Below are 14,437 nucleotides of genomic sequence, written 5' to 3' on the forward strand. Positions count from 1 at the left end.
ATAAAAGAATTCCCGAAAACTAGTGTTTACAATTAGGCTGTGGTTTTTCATTTGTGATCTCTTGTACAACGAATTGGAGATAACATTCGTGACGTGGTATGACTTATCATTTTTAGCCTAAAGCCCTAAACCGTACATATAAAATATAAGAATAAGTGAAGCCATATAACAACAGAGCTCAAAAGAAGTTCTCTCTGTTATAACACGAACTCGTAGACCATGTAATCTTAAAGTTTAAAACAGATGCTCTTGTTTTCAAATTTCTTCTTTCTTTCTGACCACATTGTCTTGAATCTGTTTTCAATAAACCCGCCCAAGTGTTGGCAGGTTTCACTTATTCCTGGCACCACCATTTCATCGGGCATTCCAATTTTCTGTCGAAGTATTCCAGTTATGAAAACGTCGTCTGTATTTATGCGCTTTGAAGTCAACGACGCTTCCCACAATTGTGTGATGACGCGAACGCTGGTTGTGTAGAATCCACCTTTGCAAAACTTGGGCCAAAATGGCCAACGGTAATCTTTTTCTGAGATATAATTTTTTGATAGCTTCCATCGAATAGGCTTGCTTATAACCCAGCTTGTTTCGTATGTGCAAATGATTGGAAATTCTGGCCACTTTTTCTCAGAAACTTTTGCTATGTTTTGATCAACGGCCTCTTTTAATTTTACGAGATCAATCATCATATCATCATCATATTTGAGAATCATAAAAATATTTGAGGGAAAGCTTGTCTGAGGTCCACTGCATCCCCGATAACGTCTTGAAACCGACATCTCTGTAATCGTGAAAATGGATTTTGACAAATACGTCTAATGGAGGAGATGAATTTAAAAGGAACACTGAACTGAAAAAACTGGTTTCCCTTTTCCCCAAAACCCATTTTTTAGTATGAGTTCAGTCACGATTAACAACTTATGGGTGTAGGTGACTAGTACACCATTTATCTAAGCACATATTTCACTCACTGGTATGCGTCCGAAGCGTCGACTTGTAATATGTCTCCATATATGTTATGTTCCTCGTCCAATAGAGCTTGAGTACTTTCCTGTGCTTGACCAATCACAAAAACAGTTTGGAAAGTGGCGCCATCGAGATAGCCAATAGAACCCCAGGCTTTACGAATCCATTCGCGTCGTCTCTCGTAGGATGCAGCCGACTTGATGAAAATAATCATGCTCCAAGATATGTTTCTTTCTGCGAAAATTTACTAAGGTCAGTTTCAACGTCGTTTGACTAAAATAAGTGTAATTCAGAATGTTGAAACTGCTTTTTAATTGCAGTATACTTGTCTTTGAAAGATTTATTCATATTAACGTACCAAGTAAACAGCTGCTTTTGTCGTTATTGGAATAAAAATTTGGTTCTGTTAAAAAATTGGTCGATTTTGCAAAACTAGAAATTGTGCTATAAAGCGATTTATCGGAAGCGTAGGTTTTGTTCGAGGCTGTGACGTTTCTTGATTGCAACGTCATTTCCTTCTGTGTCGCTGCGGTGTTAATGGCTTCGGGATTATTTGACCTTTTACAACTTTGGCTGCAAATCAAAAGCCATGGCTTATTGTTAAACGACGCATGTGTAAGAAATAATTTACACTTTTACACAAGATATTGAGTTAAGAGAAGTCGATTCATTCGATTGAAACTTAGGTTAATGTCTTTTGTTTTGAAAGTCAAAAATGCTTCCGATATATACTTACTGTTGCAGCTTTACATAGCTGGCTTGCATGGTAAACAGTAACAGAGCCCAAGGCACACCCCCAACAGAACTGCAAAATACTTAAAATGTTTGTTGTGACCGTCAAGAAATAGCATTTCTATTCAAATTACAAGCTGAAGATATAGGAGTAAGATATATGAATAAAGTAAAAATAAAATTATTCATGATATATTAGGAATCAGAGTTGTAACTCTTTTCAAAGCTTTTCGGTTCGAGTTCGGGTTGGGGCTTAAGTTTGAAACAAAACTGGTTCAAGATTTAGGCAAAAATTCATATTCACACGCTGCCACATTTTCGTCATAAATTCACTTACACGAATGTGTATGCACTCAGCAGAGCGCTTTAAACCTCTCGCATAGCGCATCAAGAAATGATGATAGTCAAAGAATGGCATCAAAATATAACCGAAAGAAAAGGGGCAAACGCCCATCACCAAGTTGAATCTTTAAGAGCTTCTTCAAATAACCTATCATTGAAATTGTTAAACATTCGTCTGCTGATACGGAAACAGCAAGTTGATCTTAACCGGTGAAAGCGCTCTCCAGCGTATATAAGTCCTAAAATATACATTTTTATCATCATTAGCCTAGACTAAATTTGATTGTTTCGGCTTCATGAGGGTGAGATCTGAAATATTTTATTCACTTATATTGCAATGGCTTTACATCTTTTCCTTTTATGCAGAGGAATTCAGAGTTTAGTCTTAGTTTCTTTACACCCACACCCATAAGCTATAGTCAGGGTTGCCATCGGTCCGGACTCAAAAATAAGGTCGAACAGGAACCAAAAAAAAAATACTACCTTAAACAGTGCACAACAGAAGAAGGCAATCAATGTTCCAAAAATGAAAAAACCAGATACTGTTTGCATTTTCTTAATTTTTGTATCTCTTTGGTACAATATGTTATACTGAAGGTGTCAAAATGCCAAAATACGAACCTCCGCCTTAAAAATAAGACGAAAATAAGAACGTAAGTGAAAATAAGGACAAATCTTAGAAGAAAAAACAAAATTTTTTCTAATACACGGACCTTCAAAAAAAGGAAAATATTAGAAATAAGGACGGTATGGCAACCCTGGCTATAGTGCTATGCAGTACTATGGCGGTTGTAGCGCCACCGCACGGCGAATTTGTCCAACCTTTGGGCTATGTACCCTGAATCATGTTTTTATTTTCAACTGTAACAAAGCAGATGAAAACTTATCAAAAATTACTCCCCAAACCTGGATGCTTGTTCGTAAAAGTTTCAGCTAACTTTACAGACAAGCGGCTTTCTGACTCCTGTTTTTCATAAAGTCATGCCAACGTCTTCAGTTTCGCGTTTCTCCGCTTTAAACGGACAATCATGAAGTTGTAAACTGCCTCCTCGACATTAGCTCACCTTACAAGTCAAGTTGTAAATAAAATCAATTTAATCGGACAATTTGAATAAATTAAAACGCTTCAGGCATACAGTGTAGGCCGATCCAAGCCACAACGTTAAAATAACCAACGGTTAGTTCAAGAGCGCAGTGTGAAATGACTCGCTTGATTAATGATTAAATTTATAGAAGCAAGAAACGATTCTTGCTTTGAGTACAGGGATGGCTCGAAATACAGGATGACAACGAATAAATTATGAAAATGAATAAACAATGGACGGAAAAATGGATGAAGGGTTAATAACGGATAACAAAGGATGAAACAACACACTGAAATACGCAACTAAATCACAAACGCTATATACGCGATAGATTACACACAACTCGGCATAGTGTAGTGTTGTCATGTTTAAAAGTTTGAAACTAACAATTCATATCATGCATTAAATGTCTAAATGGTGAATGTGTCACGAGATTTATTTTAGGCACCCGTTTTATAGCAATCACAATGTACACTGTTTTTCTGAACCCCTTTTTATTGATTGATTTAGTCGGACGTGTCCTTTTTGTTGTGTCATTTTTATGTTTGTCTGGTTATGTAACCTATATTTGTTTTATTTCAGTGTTGTTCACATTAGTCATTTTTATGCATGCTCACGTTCTGCCATATTTTACATGTTTAAGTGTACACGTGTTTTTATTCGATCACTGGTGACGTCTCTTCTCGCTACCCCGATGGCTTAATTAGTATTTAGCGTCCCACGTTGATTCTCTCTCATTACGTGGAATTTGTTTTGGTGTGGTATTGCGTGCGGCTGGGAAGTGCCGTGCGAGGGTAGTTTCAGTAACGTTTGGGTGATATAGCAGAAAGACGGATGTTTTTACATAAGAGATATGCCATTAAATGTGAATAAAGAAGACAGAGCTAATTGACTAGCTGCAAAGCGGGAAGGTTCCTGGTAAAGAAAGTTTGGTTACAAATGTACCAATTAATAAAGTAGGCCTATATACATAAAAGTATTAAAATCAGTCGTTTTGATTCATATATAGTTGACAAAGTCATTTAACGAGGTATGTTGCATTTAAAGTGATCAAATTTCGGTATGACTGTAACTTGCCATGCAGAAGTCGAGATAGAAGTTGGTCAACTTCAATTAACTTAATTCTTTCAAATAAATTGTAGCACACACAACGCAAGTGCAAGTGGGTATGGCTATGGCTATGTTTTTTCCTTTGTGATCTCTTGTACAACGAATTTAGTATTTGGAGGTAACCTCCGTGACGTGGTATTACTTATATTTTTTATCCTAAAGGCCTAAACCGTACACATAAAATATAAGAATAAGTGGAGCCATATAACAACAGAGCTCAAAAGAAATTCTCTCTGTTATAACACGGACTCGTAAACCATGTAATCTTAAGGTTTAAAACAGATGCTCTTGTTTTCAAATTTCCTCTTTCTTTCTGACCACATTGTCTTGAATCTGTTTTCAATAAACCCGCCCAAGTGTTGGCAGGTTTCACTTATTCCTGGCACCACCATTTCATCGGGCATTCCAATTTTCTGTCGAAGTATTCCAGTTATGAAAACGTCGTCTGTATTTATGCGCTTTGAAGTCAACGACGCTTCCCACAATTGTCTGATGACGCGAACGCTGGTTGTGTAGAATCCACCGAGGCAAAACTTGGGCCAGTTTGACTCACTATAATCTTGTACAGAAATAAAATTTTGTGTCGTTTATCCCGTATAGGATGGGATGACTCTCTTGTTTGGTAAGTGCAAATGATTGGAAATTCTGGCCACTTTTCCTCAGAAGTTTTTGCAATGTTCTTATCAACGGCCTCCTTTAGTTTTACGAGATCAATCATCATATCATCGTCACCGCTGGAGTAGAAATATTGACGGGGAAGCTTGTCTGAGGTCCACCGCATCCCCGATAACGTTTTCAAACCAACATTTCTGAAATCGTTAAAGCATTGTTTATCAAATAGAAATCCATGATTTAGAAGATGCCAGGTAGAATAATTGTAAGTGAAAAATAACACATCTTTCACTCACAGGTACGCGTCTGAAACGTCGACTTGCAATATATCTCCGTATCTGTCATATTCCTCGTCGAGTACTTTCCTGTGCTTGACCAATCACAAAAACAATTTGGAAAGTGGCGCCATCGAGATAGCCAATAGAACCCCAGGTTTTACGAATCCATTCGCGACGTATCCCGTAAGATGCAGCCGACTTGATGAAAATAATCATGCTCCAGGATATGTTTTTTCCTGCGAAAATATACCAAGGTCAGTTTCAACGTCGTTTGATTTAAATAAGTGTAATTCAGAATGTTGAAACTGCTTTTTAATTGCAGTATACTTGTCTTTAAAAGATTTATTCATATTAACGTACCAAGTAAACAGCTGCTTTTGTCGTTATTGGAATAAAAATTTGGTTCTTTTAAAAACTTGTTCGACTTTGCGGAACTTGAAATTGTGCTATAAAGCGATTTATTGGAAGCGTAGGTTTTGTTCGAGGTTGTGACGTTTCTTGATTGCAACGTCATTTCCTTCTGCGTCGCTGTGTTGTTAACGGTTTCGAGATTATTTGACCTTTTACAACTTTGGCTGCAAATCAAAAACCATGGCTTATTGTTAAACGCAGCATGTGTAAGAAATATTTTTTACTTTTACACAAGATATTGAGTTAAGATAAGTCGATTCATTCGATTGAAACTTAGGTTACTGTCTTTTGTTTTCAAAGTTGAAAATGTTTCTGACATATACTTACTGTTGAAGCTTTACATAGCTGGCTTGCATGGTAAGCAGTAACAGAACCCAAATGACAAGCCCAAACAGAACAGCAAAATACTTAAAAATTTTGTTGTGACCGTCAAGAAATAGCATTTCTTTTCAAATTACAAGCTGAAGATATAGGAGTAAGATATATGGACAAAGCAAAAAAAAATTTATTCGTGATATATTAGGAATCAGAGTTGTAACTCTTTTCAGAGCTTTTCCCGTTCGAGTTCGGGTTGGGGCTTAAGTGTGAAACAAAATTGGTTCCAGATTTGGGCAAAAATTCATATTCACACAATGCCACATTTTCGTCGTAAATTCACTTACACGAATGTGTATGCACTCAGCAGAGCGATTTAAACCTCTCGCATAGCGCATCAAGAAATGATGGTAGTCAAAGAATGGCATCAAAATATAACCGAAGAAAAGTGGCAAACGTCCGTCACTTAGTTGACTCTTTGAACGTGTCTGCACATAACCTATAATTCAAATTTCAAATCCATCTGTTGGTATGAAAACAGCAAGGCGGCCATCTTGCATCTTGTAATGGCTTTACATATTTTCCCTTTCTTTAAATGCAGGGAGTAATCTTTTAATTTATTTAGATCTTTACAGTACTGTGACGGTTGTAGCGCCACCGCACGGTGACTTTGTCCAACCTTTGGGCTAACCGCTTTAAATATTTCTTAATTAGACATTGTGTTTATTACTGTGCGCTTGGTATGCGCGTTTTGCTTATTTATGTCTGCTTGGAAAGCAACCTCGTCATTTGTTCGGAGTTGGGACCCTCAAGCGCCACAGCACTTCATCTCATTTTCACTTAACTAACACTGCGTGCCAGCTGTGTAGGTCTTCTGTGGTTGGAGCCTGAGTCATGTTTTTTATTTTCAACTGCAACAAAGCAAATGAAGGCTTATCAAAAATTAAACCCAAACCTGGATGCTTGTTCGTAAAATATTCAGCTAACTTTACAGACAAGCAGCTTACTGACTCCTGTTTTTCATAACGACACGCCAACTTCTTCAGTTTCGAGTTTCCCCGCTTTAAACGGACAATCATGAAGTTGTAAACTGCCTCCTCGACATTAACCCATCTTACAAGTCAAGTTATAAATAAAATCAATTTAATCGGACGTCTTGAATAAATAAAAACGCTTTACGCATACAGCGTATTCCGATCCTAGTCACAACAGCGTTTTTAGCATGGGACGACCCTTGTCACAACCTTGAAAATAACCAACGGTTAGTTCAAGCCCACCGTGTGGAATGGTTCGCTTGATTAATGATTAAACTCTAACAAACGAGACTCGATTCTTGCTTTGGGTACAGGAATGTCTCGAATTAAACAAACAGCAGCCATTTTATGACACGCAAGCAACGCCAAACAACGGAAGAAAAAACACTAAAGTACGCGACTAAAATGCAAACACCATAAACGCAATAGATTACACACAACTCGGTTCATAATAGCAATTCAGGAATGCAGCTGACTTCTTAAATGTACGTGTTTAAAAAGTGCAAAACTAACAATTCATATCATGCATTAAATGTCTAAATGGTGAATGTACCAGTTAATAAACTATATACATAAAGTATTAAAATCAGTCCTTTTGCCACATATTTAGTTGACAAAGTCATTTAACGAGGTATGTTGCCTTTAAAGTGATCAAATTTCGGTATGACTGTAACCTGCCATGCAGAAGTCGAGATAGAAGTTGGTCAACTTCAATTAACTTAATTCTTTCAAATAAATTGTAGCACACACAACGCAATTGAAAGTGGGTATGACTATGGCTATGTTTTTTCATTTGTGATCTCATGTACAACGAATTGGAGATAACCTCCGTGACGTGGTATGAATTATCATTTTTAGCCTAAAACCGTAAAGGCCTATACCGTACATATAAAATATAAGAATAAGTGAAGCCATATAACAACAGAGCTCAAAAGAAATTCTCTCTGTTATAACACGAACTCGTAGACCATGTAATCTTAAAGTTTAAAACAGATGCTCTTGTTTTCAAATTTCTTCTTTCTTTCTGACCACATTGTCTTGAATTTGTTTTCAAAAAAACCGTCCAAGTGTTGGCAGGTTTCACTTATTCCTGGCACCACCATTTCATCGGGCATTCCAATTTTCTGTCGAAGTATTCCAGTTATGAAAACGTCGTCTGTATTTATGCGCTTTGAAGTCAACGACGCTTCCCACAATTGTCTGATGACGCGAACGCTGGTTGTGTAGAATCCACCGAGGCAAAACTTGGGCCAGTTTGGCTCACTATAATCTTGTACAGAAATAAAATTTTTGTGTTGTTTGTCCCGTATAGGATGCCCTGATTCTCTTGTTTCGTAAGTGCAAATGATTGGAAATTCTGGCCACTTTTCCTCAGAAATTTTTGCAATGTTTTTATCAACGGCCTCCATTAATTTTACGAGATCAATCATCATATCATCATCACCGCTGGAGTAGAAATATTGATGAGGAAGCTTGTCTGAGGTCCACCGCATCCCCGATAACGTCTTGAAACCGACATCTCTGAAATCATTGAAGCATTGTTTATCAAATAGAAATCCATGATTTAGAAGATGCCAGGTAGAATATATGTGAGTGAAAAATAACACAAATTTCACTCACTGGTATGCGTCCGAAACGTCGATTTGCAATATATCTCCGTATCTGTCATATTCCTCGTCCAATAAAGCTTGAGTCGTTGCCTTTGCTTGACCAATCACAAAAACAATTTGGAAAGTGGCGCCATCGAGATGGCCTATAGAACCCCAGGTTTTACGAATCCATTCGCGACGTCTCCCGTAAGATGCAGCCGACTTGATGAAAATAATCATACTCCAAGATATGTTTTTTCCTGCGAAAATATACCAAGGTCAGTTTCAACGTCGTTTGATTTAAATATGTGTAATTCAGAATGTTGAAACTGCTTTTTAATTGCAGTATACTTGTCTTTGAGAAATTTATTCATACTAACGTACCAAGTAAACAGCTGCTTTTGTCGTTATTGGAATAAAACATTGGTTCTTTTAAAAACTTGTTCGACTTTGCGGAACTTGAAATTGTGCTATAAAGCGATTTATTGGAAGCGTAGGTTTTGTTCAAGGTTGTGACGTTTCTTGATTGCAACGTCATTTCCTTCTGCGTCGCTGCGTTGTTAACGGCTTCGAGATTATTTGACCTTTTACAACTTTGGCTGCAAATCAAAAACCATGGCTTATTGTTAAACGCAGCATGTGTAAGAAATATTTTTTACTTTTACACAAGATATTGAGTTAAGACAAGTCGATTCATTCGATTGAAACTTAGGTTTCTGTCTTTTGTTCTGAAATTCGAAAAAGTTTCCGATATATACTTACTGTTGAAGCTTTACATAGCTGGCTTGCATGGTAAGCAGTAACAGAACCCAAATGACAAGCCCAAACAGAACAGCAAAATACTTAAAATTTTTGTTGTGACCGTCAAGAAATAGCATTTCTTTTCAAATTACAAGCTGAAGATATAGGAGTAAGATATATGGAAAAAGTAAAAATAAAATTTATTCGTGATATATTATGAATCAGAGTTGTAACTCTTTTCAGAGATGTTCGGTTCGAGTTCGGGTTGGGGCTTAAGTGTGAAACAAAACTGGTTCCAGATTTAGGCAAAAATTCATATTCACACTCTGCCACATTTTCGTCGTAAATTCACTTACACGAATGTGTATGCACTCAGCAGAGCGATTTAAACCTTTGCATAACGCAACAAGTAATGATGATAGTCAGAGAATGGCATCAAAATATAACCGAAGAAAAGGGGCAAACGCCCATCACTAAGTTGACTCTTTAATAGGCCTACCATATTTTCATCGCCAAAAAAGAGGACCATTTCGCCAGCAAGTACAATGCAAATAAAGTTTTACGTTTAAAGAATTTATCACATGTTTTTGGATAATTATACGCATATGCCCAAGTAATGTATTCGGCTTCAGAATCATTTCGTCCTTTTCTGAAACAAGGATAGGCCTACTTCTGCCGCAGTTCATCAGAAAACACAGTGTTCCTCTTTGGCATTATTGCTTAGCTTTATTTAGATTTTATGTTTGTCTAAATTAAAACAATTATAAGAAAAATGATTAGACCTCGTGCTGTCGCTGAAAAGTCATTTGACTTGACTTAGGCTTCATGCCGAAAAGTCACATAAATATATAATTCTGTTGAAAATTTAAGCAAGAAAACGCAAAATGCAAAAAAGGAGGACATTTGGGCATTTTTCAGTGTCCTCGGAGGACAATTCATTTTTCTTTAGAAAAGAGAACAAATCCTCCTAAAAGAGGATATATGGTAGCCCTACTCTTTAAGAGTTTCTTTACATAACCTATCATTGAAAACGTTAAACATTCGTCTGCTGATACGGATACAGCAAGGCGACATTAATCGTTGAAAGCGCTCTTCAGTGTATATAAGTCCTAAAATATACATTTTTATCAGCAGCAGCCAAGACTAAATTTGGTCGTTTCTGGTAAATGAGGGTGAGATCTGAAATATTTTTTTCATTTATCTTGCAATGGTTTTACATCTTTTCCTTTTCTTTAAATGCAGGGAATAATCTTTTAGTTTATTTAGATCTTTACAGTACTGTGATGATTTTAGCGCCACCGCACGTTGATTTTGTCCAACCTTTGGGCTAACCACGTTAAGTATTTCTTAATTAGACATTGTGTTTATTACTGTGCGCTTGGTATGCAATTTTTGCTTATTTATGTCTGCTTGGAAAGCAACCTCGTCATTTGTTCGGAGTTGGGACCCTCAAGCGCCACAGCGCTTCATCTCATTTTCACTTAACTAACACTGCGTGCCAGCTGTAGGTCTTTTGTGGTTGGAGCCTGAGTCATGGTTTTCTTTTCCACTGCAACAAAGCAGATGCAAACTTATCAAAAGTTACTCCCCAAACTTGGATACTTGTTCCTAAAATTTTCAGCTAACTTTACAGACAAGCGGCTTTCTGACTCCTGTTTTTCATAAAGTCACGCCAACGTCTTCAGTTTCGCGTTTCTCCGCTTTAAACGGACAATCATGAAGTTGTAAACTGCCTCCTCGACATTAGCTCACCTTACAAGTCAAGTTATAAATAAAATCAATTTAATCGGACATCTTGCATAAATTAAAACGCTTTACGCATACAGCGTATTCCGATCCTAGTCACAATAGCGCATACAGCATGGGAGGATCCTAGTCACAACCTTGAAATTAACCAACGGTTAGTTCAAGCGAGCAGTTTGAAATGGTCCGCTTGATTAATGATTAAATTTATAGAAGCAAGAAACGATTCTTGCTTAATTGAGTACAGGGATGGCTCGAAATACAGGATGACAACGAATAAATTATGAAAATGAATAAACAATGGACGGAAAACTGGATGAAGGGTTAACAACGGATAACAAAGGATGAAACAACACACTGAAATACGCGACTAAATCACAAACGCTATATACGCGATAGATTGCACACAACTCGGCATAGTGTAGTGTTATGTTGTCAAGTTTAAAACTTAAAAACTAACAATTCATACCGTGCAGTAAATGTCTAAATGGTGAATGTACCAATTAATAAAGTATATACATAAAAGTATTAAAATCAGACATTTTGTCACATACCGGTATTTAGTTGACAAAGTCATTTAGCGAGGCAAACCTGGTGATCAAATTTCGGTATGACTGTATAACCTGCCATGCAGAAGTCGAGATTAAAGTTGGTCAACTGTGAATAACTTAATTCTTTAAAATAAATTGTAGCACACACAACGCAAGTGCAAGTGGGTATGGCTATGGCTATGTTTTTTCATTTGTGATTTCTTGTACAACGAATTGGAGATAACCTCCGTGACGTGTATGACTTATCCTTTTTAGCCTTAAACCCTAAACCAAGGGGTGTCCAACCCGTGGCCCGCGCGGTATTTTTCGATATGACTTATAGGCTATTACCAACTACTTGGCCTACGTAATTTATGGCGAACTTACATTCCGAGAAATTGGCATTTATTATTTGTTTACTAATTTCTGACAGCCATGTGAAAAACTCGCTTCGCATTGCTACATCCTCCATCTCACCGAATATTGCCAAACTTGTTTGAGAAAAACAGTGCCAAACTTTACAGTGAAATGTCGACGTGCAGTAACAACTTTGTTGAATTTACTATATCTTGGTATGTTTATTGTTCTTATAATTGCAAAAGAGGATAATTCATATTTCTAAGATTAGAATTTTGGTGTGAGGGTTTTAATTAGAAATTATTAGCAGTAAACATTCAAGTGGCCCGCGCAATCATTCGTAAATCGCATGTGGCCCTTTCGCCAAAAAGGTTGGACACTTCTGCCCTAAACCGTACACATAAAATATAAGAATAAGTGAAGCCATATAACAACAGAGCTCAAAAGAAATTGTGTCTGTTATAACACGAACTCGTAGATCATGTAATCTTAAGGTTTAAAACAGATGCTCTTGTTTTCAAATTTCTTCTTTCTTTCTGACCATATTGTCTTGAATCTGTTTTCAATAAACCCGCCCAAATGTTGGCAGGTTTCACTTATTCCTGGCACCACCATTTCATCGGGCATTCCAATTTTCTGTCGAAGTATTCCAGTTATGAAAACGTCGTCTGTATTTATGCGCTTTGAAGTCAACGACGCTTCCCACAATTGTCTAATGACGCGAACGCTGGTTGTGTAGAATCCACCGAGGCAATACTTGGGCCAAAATGGCCAACGGTAATCTTTTTCTGAGATATAATTTTTTGATATCTTCCCGCGAATAGGCTTGCTTATAACCCAGCTTGTTTCGTAAGTGCAAATGATTGGAAATTCTGGCCACTTTTCCTCAGAAATTTTTGCAATGTTTTCATCAACGGCCTCTTTTAATTTTACGAGATCAATCATCATATCATCATCACCACTGGAGTAGAAATCTTTGAGGGGAAGCTTATCTGAGGTCCACTGCATCCCCGATAACGTCTTGAAACCGACATCTCTGTAATCGTGAAAATAGATTTTGACAAATACGTCTAATGGAGGAGATGAAATTAAAAGGAACACTGAACTGAAACATCTGGTTTCCGTTTTCCCCAAAACCCAACTTTTTAATATGAGTTCAGTCCGGATTAACTACTTATGGGTGTAGGTGAGTAGTATACCATACATCAGGGGCGGGCAACATACGGCCCGCGGGAACGTATCCGGCCCGCGACGGGATTTTGAGCTCCCCGCAGACAGTTTCCGGTCTTACATGATAAAACAGACATGGAGAGATAGCTGAACATTTTTTAGGAAAGGTCAACAAATTTCAAGTTTCTACAGTAAACAATGCAACTGTACGCCACGTTTTGCTGTGACTGTGTGCAAGAGAAGCCACACCTAGGGAAAATAGGGTTAAAGTTTACATTAAATACGATTTATTCCTTGCATAGGTGTTTAAATACACGATTACTGTTTCGATTCCGGGATCCGGCCCGCCAAGTACTTCATTTTCTCATATCAGGCCCGCCGACCGAAGAAGTTGCCCGCCCCTGCCATACATCTAAGCACATATTTCACTCACTGGTATGCGTCCGAAGCGTTGACTTGTAATATGTCTCCAAACCTGTTATATTCCTCGTCCAATAGAACTTGAGTCCTTGCATCCGCTTGACCAATCACAAAAACAGTTTGGAAAGTGGCGCCATCGAGATAGCCTATAGAACCCCAGGTGTTACGAATCCATTCGCGACGTCTCCCGTAAGATGCAGCCGACTTGATGAAAATAATCATGCTCCAGGATATGTTTTTTCCTGCGAAAATATACCAAGGCCAGTTTCACAATTTCAACCTCATTTGATTTATAAGTGTAATTCAGAATGTTGTAACTTGTTTAATTGCAGTAAACTTTTTTTTGAAAGTGTTAGTCATATTAACGTACCAAGTAAACAGCTGCTTTTGTCGTTATTGGAATAAAAATTTGGTTCTTTTAAAAACTTGTTCGACTTTGCGGAACTAGAAATTGTGCTATAAAGCGATTTATTGGAAGCGTAGGTTTTGTTCAAGGTTGTGACGTTTCTTGATTGCAACGTCATTTCCTTCTGCGTCGCTGTGTTGTTAACGGTTTCGAGATTATTTGACCTTTTACAACTTTGGCTGCAAATCAAAAGCCATGGCTTATTGTTAAACGCAGCATGTCTAAGAAATATTTTTTACTTTAACACAAGGTATTGAGTTAAGACAAGTCGATTCATTCGATTGAAACTTAGGTTTCTGTCTTTTGTTTTGAAATTCGAAAAAGTTTCCGATATATACTTACTGTTGAAGCTTTACATAGCTGGCTTGCATTGTAAGCAGTAGGATATTCCAAGTCACAAGCCCCAACACAACAGCAAAATATTTAAAAATTTTGTTGCGACCGACAAGAAATAGCATTTCTTTTCAAATTACAAACTGAAGATATAGGAGTAAGATATATGGATAAAGCAAAAATAAAATTATTTATGATATATTATGAATCGGAGTTGTAACTCTTTTCAGAGCTGTTCGGGTTCGGGTTCGGGCTTAAGTGTGAAA

General features: G+C 37.4%; 3 protein-coding genes across 3 annotated transcripts; all 3 read right to left on the reverse strand.

Moving 5' to 3' along the window:
- Positions 1 to 651: 651 nt before the first annotated feature.
- Positions 652 to 1,400, reverse strand: LOC143463346 (beta-1,3-galactosyltransferase brn-like). The gene is made up of 3 exons (XM_076961813.1): positions 1,322 to 1,400; positions 969 to 1,197; positions 652 to 778 (listed from the first exon to the last, which is right to left on the reverse strand). The coding sequence occupies exons 2-3, from the start codon at positions 1,175 to 1,177 to the stop codon at positions 694 to 696; spliced, it is 294 nt and encodes a 97-aa protein (XP_076817928.1). The 5' UTR covers positions 1,178 to 1,197; positions 1,322 to 1,400; the 3' UTR covers positions 652 to 693.
- A 6,459-nt stretch (positions 1,401 to 7,859) lies between these two features.
- LOC143462148 (beta-1,3-galactosyltransferase brn-like) lies at positions 7,860 to 9,262 on the reverse strand. The gene is made up of 4 exons (XM_076960193.1): positions 9,234 to 9,262; positions 8,856 to 9,070; positions 8,503 to 8,731; positions 7,860 to 8,403 (listed from the first exon to the last, which is right to left on the reverse strand). The coding sequence occupies exons 1-4, from the start codon at positions 9,260 to 9,262 to the stop codon at positions 7,860 to 7,862; spliced, it is 1,017 nt and encodes a 338-aa protein (XP_076816308.1).
- A 1,740-nt stretch (positions 9,263 to 11,002) lies between these two features.
- LOC143463534 (beta-1,3-galactosyltransferase brn-like) lies at positions 11,003 to 14,011 on the reverse strand. Its single transcript, XM_076962049.1, has 2 exons — positions 13,446 to 14,011; positions 11,003 to 12,878 (listed from the first exon to the last, which is right to left on the reverse strand). Exons 1-2 carry the CDS (start codon positions 13,652 to 13,654, stop codon positions 12,332 to 12,334), a joined length of 756 nt encoding a protein of 251 aa, XP_076818164.1. The 5' UTR covers positions 13,655 to 14,011; the 3' UTR covers positions 11,003 to 12,331.
- Between the last annotated feature and the right edge of the window lie 426 nt (positions 14,012 to 14,437).

This window comes from Clavelina lepadiformis, chromosome 6 (assembly GCF_947623445.1).
Source record: "Clavelina lepadiformis chromosome 6, kaClaLepa1.1, whole genome shotgun sequence".
Taxonomy (NCBI): domain Eukaryota; kingdom Metazoa; phylum Chordata; class Ascidiacea; order Aplousobranchia; family Clavelinidae; genus Clavelina; species Clavelina lepadiformis.